We start from the raw sequence: 9476 nt of genomic DNA, 5'->3' as shown, positions 1-9476 counted from the left end.
TTTATTTATTTATTTTTGGTTTTAATAAGAGAAGAAAATATGCTGGCAGTAAAGGAAATGTCGCTCTTGCACAAAAGCCAATTAAATCGCACATAAAGGAGCTGAGCCCTAGCTCACCTTGATCCATTAAATCACCTTTGCAAGAGTGAAACAGATGGAAATTATCAAATGTACAGTTTCACCAGAATGGACCATTTTGGTGCGTAACTCGTGACCCTTTAATGTTCACAAAGAAACAAATATATCGGCACTCTCCTGTTTATCTTGGCTCCCTCACTGTTATTATCTTGGAGTGATGATTGCTAGCAAAGGATGGAGCTCTGGAGTTATATCTTCTTCCTGCCTTCCTAACTCCAAACTCCACTTAAACTCTTGAATGCATCTAGCAATAGCAATGCAAGTAACCGAACGTCCCTGCAGAGCTCCTGGACAGACTCTCTTTCCTCCTCCAAATGACATAGTCTTGTAAAGATCCCTAAGATCATGATTACTGTCTAAGAATCTCTTGGGTTTCCACTGTTCCGGTGAATCCCATTGTTTTTTGTTCATATTACAACCATAAAAATTGACGGCAACCTGAGACAAATAGCTTAATTAATTATTAAGTTTGACGATTACAGCATTAATAATTACAACAACAAGATGATATAATTCTCGGGTTTGCAACCTTTTAGTTACCTGAGTTCCAGCAGGAATGTCATACCCTCCTAGTCGAGTATCTTGGTGTACATTTCTCAGAGAACCGATAGGTATAGGGGGGTACCTTCTCAAGGTTTCATGAAATACAGCGCTCAAGTATGTAACCTCTGAAAACTGCTCCTCGGTGCATTTATTGTTTCCGCATACCTTTTGAATCTCATAGAAGAGGTGATCCTGATGGATTAATCAGATACAACTCATGAACACCGAAATGCAGATAGAACAACACAATGACGAGGGAGCTGGGAAAAAATACCTGATATGTAGGATGTTTTGCAAGTTTATACATGGCCCATTCTGCAGTTTGTAAAGTTGTTTCTGAACCTACCAAAATGGTTTCCCAGATCAACATGCTTATTTGTGTCTTTGTAAGAGTTTTCCCTTCGGACATCAACCAATCCAGGTGACAGTTAATTCCCTGTTTGACAGAAGTTACTCCTTGTAATAATATTAATGTGTATGTACGCAGTATATGTTAGGATAGAAATGTTAACGAGTTTGTTTGAAATAGCATGAATAATCAACTAATAGAAACAAAATTAGACTCGAGATGATGGAGAGCGAGCAGTATATACCTCTCCTGAAGAAATTCTTTTCTGTTGCTCCTCAATAAGTGTTTTCATCACTTCTAGCCTGCGTGTCACCATCCTTCCGATGTCCAATTCAAAGCTTTTATTGGGAAGCCATCTCAGATATGGGAAGTAGTCTCTCCATTCCACCTCAGTCCCTCCCGACAGTGGATCCAACACTAAAACCTTCAAGATCTCATCTCTTGACAAAGTTTCACCAAGCCCCTCAATATATTTTGAAGACCCTACTGCATCCATTCCCAATGCCTAAATTCGGCCAGTTTTCATCTATTAATTTTGAAAATTGAAACAAAAATCGATCAATAATAAAAACTCTTATACAATTAACAAGAGAAAGGTAGCTTACTTGTTTCAAAGTTAGACTAAACATTTCATTTTGGAATATCAGTCTGAAGTTTACAGGTTTGAGAGGATTTTCCTTGGCATGGGCTTGTAAGTTACGCACTATGTTATCCATCATGGTGTCTCTGTGTTCCCGATGTCGTCTCTGAGCACCGGCTCCCAACACACTACTGACTATGTGTCGTCTTGCCATCTTATGAAATTCATTGGTGTCACTTGTAATAATAATATCTGTTGCAAGAGTTTGCATCGCGTTCGTAAGCTTCCTCTTTGAGATGGATGAGAATTTAGTCGCTATTGCCTGCAAAAATCAATATAAGCATATGCAATACTGAAAGAAAAAAAATCGTACTTAAAAGTAGTCTCAAATATGAGCTACGCTCGAACCTCTTTGACAACATCAGTACTATTGAGAATAACAATAGTAAAAGCTCCTACTTTGATGGAGTAAATGGGTCCATAGATTTCTGCCCAGTTAGCTAAAATCTGGTGAATTTTCTTATTTTTTAGCTGCCGTAGATTTCCTATTATTGGTAAGCCAGGAACAACTGCACGAATTTCAAGACGACGACCAAGGATATTTAGTGTTCTTGTAAGTATATAAAACATCAATGAAATCTTGGTAACTACAAGGACATACCAGGAGGAGATGTAAAACTTCTTGACAGCAAGTTGTTAGTTCTGATCGTTCGATTAAGGAGGTAGCGTTTTAAGATGGTGACCATCCAAACAAAACCTATAATCAAGGTGATGACTAAAGGCGTAACAAGGAAATGATTTATATGATTAGCAAATTCCATTGTTAAACTCATACTCTTAGCCTTAATCATCCTTATGATTATCAACATTATCACAATTGCATCTAGTATATCTTCTATACCAAAAACAACTTGCTGTTTATATTCAAAAGAATCAAAATAGCCAATTCATACGGTGCCGGATTCAACAAGCCAAAATTTCCAATTTTCGTTCGAGCCTAATCTTGCTTTCTTGCTACTCCTAACAAAACTTTGCTTCCGCTGATTCGTAAAAACTATTTTAGATCTAAACTAAGAAAAAAAACTTGCAATCATTTACATACATCAAACAAATAATTATTCAAATAATAATACATGAATATAAATGGCGAATCCACAACTAGTGAACTTTCTCAAAAAACATAGCTACAACATCATTTCCTCTTGGTCTTGGTGCTACAGCAGTGAACTCATCAATTCATCTCTTTACATAGTTGGTGTTAATCAGTTAATTAATTAAAAAAACATTATCGCTTACTCTGGTATACCGAACCAATAAAGCATCAACACAGTTTGCTAAAATGAAAGGGGTTCGTAATGAAATCGTAGAGGAGATCTTGATTCAAATGAGTTCTTGATGAAACAGTAGAGGAGAAGGAACTCATTTCTTGATTCACGGTTACACATACAAACAAACAACTTACTCATATTCCATATTTGTCAATTGAGAAAATGATTAGGCATATCGGCCAATAGATAATTAGACAAGTCTTCCTTCAAAAAGAAAAAAAATAAAATTAGACAGGTGATGACAGAAAAGCATATTTTTTGGCAACCCGACCTTGCCCAGGTAAGGGCCGAACCTGACTGGTTACGGGTTTTCAAAAACAATCAAGTTGAGATTGATTTGAATCTACTTAACCTTAATTAAATGGATAATGTTGCCGGTTGAAGTAAATACATTTTGGGATGGTGATTAAATATGGGGACGGTGATTCAACACTCTTACTTAGGCAATCTAACATGGCCATTTGGAATTAATTAGTATTTAATCACCATCAACTGATCATCTCACCTGGTGAAGATTATAATTAGTTTACTGATACCAGCATCAACGGACTGTAGAAGGTTGGAAACCTCCTCTACCATTAATTAAAACATAAACAATTAATATCTTCGATTTAACCTAATGAACCTAGCTCGCTATAAATAGAAGGTAGCATTGACTATTAATTTTCACCCCAAAGTTTTAGAAGTAATCATCCATAACCCATTCATCGTCGTACACCCTTAAGTAATATTTTTATATCCATCGTAATGACCGCCGCTAAAACTTCATTGGTGCTCTTTCTTTTTGCGTTGGTCGCTATTTCTGCAAACTTCCGCAAGTTTATATACAGTATATGCATTTTTCATACTAGATTTGCTTCCCATGCAATAAGAGGGCTTAACCCCGGGCCTTTACCCTGGTTGTAAATATCTCCATCTGTGATTCTGCATTATATATGTGATATTGATTATTCTGTATATGTCACTTATTTTTTTGACATCCCTTACTTAAGTTGGAGACCATGAGAATATAATTAGTTGGATGACAAAATTATTGTAATGCTATTGCTATGATAATATAGTTTAATGTGTTTGGTATCTACTTTAAATCATCTTTCAGAAAGAGAATAGAAAAATAACATCGTGCGAAGCATGCCAGAATTGAGTATACAATGAGGCTCATCTCCAACTCCAACGGTATACATCGACTACAGGTCACAACTTCGCATCAAACCAGGCTGTAACCTTTCCTTCAACTTCATTGAAAAGCCAAGCCGGAGCATTATTTTAAATTCCTCTACAGAGGGGCAAGATTTAGAGTTTTGTACGAAATCTGGGGAACGAGGTACGTGGTAACATATAGCCCAAATTTTGGGCCAGTTGACAAATATTTGGTTGCTTATTAGGAAACGATTATTTGACACGATGATAGATTTTAGGATTTGTGCACTTTTGACGACACATTTTGGGTAATTAAGTTATTATTACTACAGTGTCTATCGTCACGAGTTGATTAATTTTTTTGATCATGGGGAGATTAATTTTTGATGAACCGAGCATCTTTTGAATCATGGTGATGGGTATAGCCGTTTAGGGTAAAGAGTACTAGATCAACAGATAACTCCAAATTCATTATTCTACTACGGAATTCTCGTGGAAATCTAAAGATTTAAAGGCATAGATAAATAAAGCTCTCAAATTGAATGATGAGAAAACCTTCACTTTCTATTGGTCGAGATAGATCTTTTTTGAGTTTAATGAAACGAGCGTTTTGGTGAGGATACTTGGCAATGTATGATTGGTTTAAAAATAATAAGAAAATATAAAAAAAGGACACCAAACTCAATTTGGAATTGGCGAGGATACTTGACAACGTATGATTGGTTTAAAAAGAAAAGATTAAAAGAAAAAACAAATGCAATTTCGAATTAGCGAGAACATTTGGTAAGTATGATTGGTTTAAAAATTACAAACTCAAAAGGAAAACCTAACCTACCGTGTTTCAGTTTTCAAGGAAGTCCAAATTCAATTTGGAAATCGAGTATCTACCGTATAAGGACTCTTTTTTCCAAATAGAAAAAGAATCCACATATTTTCTGCGAAAATAAAATGAAAAAATAAATAAAATATACACATATTCTCCACATATTTAATGTATTTGTCCGCCACACCAAATCAAAAATACATCGCCACGGGGCAGGACGAAGCCCTGCGTACACCGAATCAAAAATGCATCTCCACGGGGCAGGGCAAAGCCCCGCACACACCAAATCAAAAATGCATCTCCACAGGACGGGACAAAGTCTTGCTCACAACAAACCGAAAATGCATCCTCACGGGGCAGGGGCGAAGCCCCGCACACACCAAATCAAAAATGCATCTCCACAGGGCAGGGCGAAGCCCCGCACACACCAAATCAAAAATGCATCCCCACGGAGCGTGTCGAGCTCCGTGCACACCAAATCAAAAATGCATCTCCACGAGACGGGACGAAGCCTTGCTCACACCAAATCAAAAATGCATCCCGCTGGGCCGGGCGGGACAAAGCCCCACGCTAACCAAGTTTAAAAGAAACAAAATGCCCGGTGCGTAGCACGGGCACAAATCTGGTACTATATAATTAAGGAAGACCCTTTACTACTAATTTTCATCAACATCAAAACACAAAAGAATACTAAAAACATCCGGATCCCGTCACCAGAAACTACACATCCGGTTTCCAACAATTTCGTCACCGGAATCCATACTTAACAACAATATGAATACTGTTGCGGATGATATTCATGTTACTAAGCACAAGAAAGCACTTGAGTTCATCGAAGAGGTCACAACTGACACGGAAAAAGTTCAGAAACAAGTCCTTTCTGAAATTTTGTCAATCAGTTCACACGTCGAGTACTTACAACATCACGGTTTAAATGGTCGTACAGATCGTGAAACCTACAGGAATGTCATTCCCATTGCCACTTACGAAGATTTTAAACCTTACATACAACGCATCGCTAATGGTGATACTTCACCAATCCTGTGTGGCCGTCCAATAACAGATTTGCTCCTCAGGTCAGTTCTAGTACTCCCTCTTAAACCAATTTTTTTTTATTTTTTTGCTTTTTTTTTTTTATTTATTACTATTTAATTATTATTTTTTATACAATTTTGTTTTTGCATATTACAAAATAGCTGGTTTTGCGCTTGGATCTTAAACCAAAGGTTGACTTTCGTTTTTGTTTCAGCTCTGGAACTTCAGATGGCGGAAGGAAGATATTTCCATTTATAGAAGAAGAGATGCAACGTTTATTGTTTCTTCACGGTCTTACAATGCCGGTGGTGAACAAGTACATAACAGGTATTGATAAAGGAAAAGCTATGATTTTTAGGTTCTCAAGAGGGATCATTTATACTCCGGGAGGACTACCAGTCTGTTCAGCTTTAGCGCGTTTTTATCAGAGTTCACAATTTAAGAATAGACCTTACGATCCACTTGAAGATTACACTAGTCCAATTGAAACCGTTCTCTGCAAAGATTTTGACCAGAGTATGTATTCTCAGTGTCTTTGTGGTCTTTATCAAAGCAAACTAGTTGTCCGAGTTGGATCTGCTTTCGTAACCGTGTTGGTGAGGGTTATACTTTTTATTCAAAAACATTGGTCTCTGCTCTGTAATGACATCCGAACAGGAACTATTAATACCCAGATTATCACAGATATATCAGTACGTGATGCTGTCAAGAAAATACTAGTAAACCCCGATCCGGAACTTGCTGATTTTATTGAGATTGAGTGTAAGAGAGATGAGTCATGGAAAGGTATTATATCTAGGTTATGGCCTAACGCTAAGTACATTGATGCTATCATAACAGGGTCTATGTCTCAGTATATATCTTCCATCGACTTTTACAGTAATGGGCTTCCATTTGTTTCTACTAGGTATGCATGTTCAGAATGTTTCCTAGGTATAAACCTCAACCCTCTCTGCAAACCAAATGAAGTTGCTTATACTTTTATCCCTAACGTGGCTTATTTCGAGTTCTTGCCAATACTTGATGAGAATCAACAAAAGAACAACAACCAGCAAGAGCAATATGATGCGCAAGAACTAGTTGAATTGGCCAACGTTAAGCTTGGACATGAATACGAAGTTTTTGTCACCACTTATAATGGTAAATATATGTATATTGCTTATATTTCATTTCCTTCATTTTATTAGTTAAGCGAGTGATTCGAATTTAATTGCGGAAATATCATTAATTCGTGTGCAGGACTTTATCGGTATGGGGTTGGAGACGTGCTAAGAGTCGCTGGGTTTAAAAACACTGCTCCACAATTCCAGTTCATATGCCGAAAGAAGATACTTCTGAGCCTTGATAGTGAGAAGACGAGCGAATTGGAGCTTCACAATGCAGTTCAAAATGCAATGAAGTATCTCATGTTGAAATTCAATGTAACCCTTGTTGATTACACCAGTTATGCCCATACAACAAGTACTAGCAATCATGGGCACTATGTTATCTACTGGGAGCTTCGACATCACAACTCTAACGTTAATAATAATGCAGTTATTATTCCTAGGTCAGTGTTCGAAGAATGCTGCTTCCAAATTGAAGAGTCGTTAAGCAATGCGTACAGGATGCATCGCACGATAGAGAAATCAATTGACCCTCTGGAGATAAAGATAGTGGAGACGGGAACTTTTGATAATTTGATGGATTATGCAGTTAGTCAAGGCACATCGGTTAGCAGTTACAAAACTCCGCGGTGCCTGAAAAATGTTGAGCTTCTAAACTCTTGTGTTGTTTCGAATTACTTCAGTCAGGGATTCCCACACTATGCTCCTGGATGGTGCTAAAAAGAAAAAGAAAAATCCTATTTTTCCAAGTATATTTTTCTTCTTTCAAAGTATTTTAACGTTTTCAATAAAACTTGTTTCTTTTACACAAAATTGGTCAAAAAGACCGAAAGCAAGAATTTCTGGGTGAAATAGATTTCTAGGTTTAGATATTGTTTATATGGACAGTATTAAAAAAAAATACTATTGAAATAGCCAATTTTGATATTTCACCCAGAATATTTTTTATTAATTAATTGGAACAGACCAATGTGTCCCTATCTTCTTCAAATGTTTATTCGGTTAGTAAAGGTTGGAAAAAAACAGAGTACTCTGCAATCTCAACAAAAAACAGAGTAATCTCCTTCAACATGTACGTGTATTTCAGCTCAAATCCACTAAAAATTACAAGAACAAAAAACGGAATAACATAAAACAGAGTACGTGGATATTCCATACAATAATTGGAAAAAAAACAGAGTACAGCAAAAAACAGAGTACTCTGTTTCAACATATCCGTGAATTTTTCAGCTCAAATCCACCATTGCAATCTCAGCTCAAATCACCACCATTGCATGCCTGTAAAACCCTTAATTTCACATCTTCTTAGCAACATCAGACCACCACCACCACCACCACCACCACCCAGCTAAAATTGTCTCAACCAAACACCAATTCAAACCAAACCCAATAAAACCATGAACATCTTCTCCTCCAACAACCATCAATAACCTCAAACGGAGTAACCTCAAACAGAGCAAAAAACAGAGTAACCTCAAACAGAGCAAAAAACAGAGTAAACTAGTATAGGATGAAACTAGTTGCATCCTAGTTTAAAATGGGTGAAACCAAATTCAACCCAATTTAGTATAGGATGAAACCCAATTTCATCCTTGTTTAAAATGAGTGATACCGAATTCAAAAATCATAGATTCATCCTACCTATAGATGAAACCGGTTTCATCCTAGTTTAAAATGGGTGAAAGCAAATTCAACCCAATTTAGCATAGGATGAAACCCAATTTCATCCTTGTTTAAAATGAATGATACCGAATTCAAAAATCATAGATTCATCCTACCTATAGATGAAACCGGTTTCATCCTAGTTTAAAATGGGTGAAAGCAAATTAAACCCAATTTAGTATAGGATAAAACCCAATTTCATCCTTGTTCAAAATGAATGATACCGAATTCAAAATCATAGTTTAAAATGGGTGAAAGCAAATTAAACCCAATTTAGTATAAGATGAAACTCAATTTCGCCATGTCTGTTCAACTAAATCTAACACAGGATAAAATCAGTTTCATCTAATTAAGATGAACAAATTTGAAATCAATTGCAATCAAAACACAATTAAGGTTAAGAAACTTACCAATTTGAGCATAGTCTTCATTTCTTATCTTCTGAAATCGAATTAACATAAAACCCTAATTTGAGAAATTTAATTAAATTACGCAAACAGAAAACCTATTTTGATGGTGGTGTTGCTGGTACCTATGATGGTGTTTGTTGGATAAAGTTGATGATGTCGATGGTGGTGTTGGTGATTGTGGAGGAGATAGAGATGGTAGAGGAATATGATGTTACTGGTTTGATATTGGAGATGGCGTAGAAAGAAGATGACGATACTTGTTGATTGGTAATGGAGTAGATGAGGTGCAGAAGCTGATGGAGAAAGAGAGCTTCTAATAGTTTTTTCAGATCTAGTTTTTGTGGAGGCGATGGAGAAGACGA

The 9476-nt window shown here is 36.6% G+C and overlaps 2 protein-coding genes across 2 annotated transcripts; one reads left to right on the top strand and one right to left on the bottom strand.

Annotated features, from left to right (window-relative positions):
• LOC113337380 (ent-kaurene oxidase, chloroplastic-like) lies at nt 1–3334 on the bottom strand. Its single transcript, XM_026583074.1, has 8 exons — nt 3291–3334; nt 2272–3142; nt 2019–2179; nt 1636–1932; nt 1275–1535; nt 956–1117; nt 679–873; nt 1–576 (listed from the first exon to the last, which is right to left on the bottom strand). The coding sequence occupies exons 2-8, from the start codon at nt 2477–2479 to the stop codon at nt 283–285; spliced, it is 1578 nt and encodes a 525-aa protein (XP_026438859.1). The 5' UTR covers nt 2480–3142; nt 3291–3334; the 3' UTR covers nt 1–282.
• Nucleotides 3335–5616: 2282 nt separating this feature from the next.
• LOC113337370 (indole-3-acetic acid-amido synthetase GH3.6-like) lies at nt 5617–7783 on the top strand. Its single transcript, XM_026583068.1, has 3 exons — nt 5617–5977; nt 6151–7076; nt 7176–7783. The coding sequence occupies exons 1-3, from the start codon at nt 5676–5678 to the stop codon at nt 7760–7762; spliced, it is 1815 nt and encodes a 604-aa protein (XP_026438853.1). The 5' UTR covers nt 5617–5675; the 3' UTR covers nt 7763–7783.
• Nucleotides 7784–9476: the final 1693 nt, after the last annotated feature.

This window comes from Papaver somniferum, chromosome 1, assembly GCF_003573695.1.
Source record: "Papaver somniferum cultivar HN1 chromosome 1, ASM357369v1, whole genome shotgun sequence".
Taxonomy (NCBI): Eukaryota; Viridiplantae; Streptophyta; class Magnoliopsida; order Ranunculales; family Papaveraceae; genus Papaver; species Papaver somniferum.
This window is presented reverse-complemented; position numbering and strand designations above follow the sequence as displayed.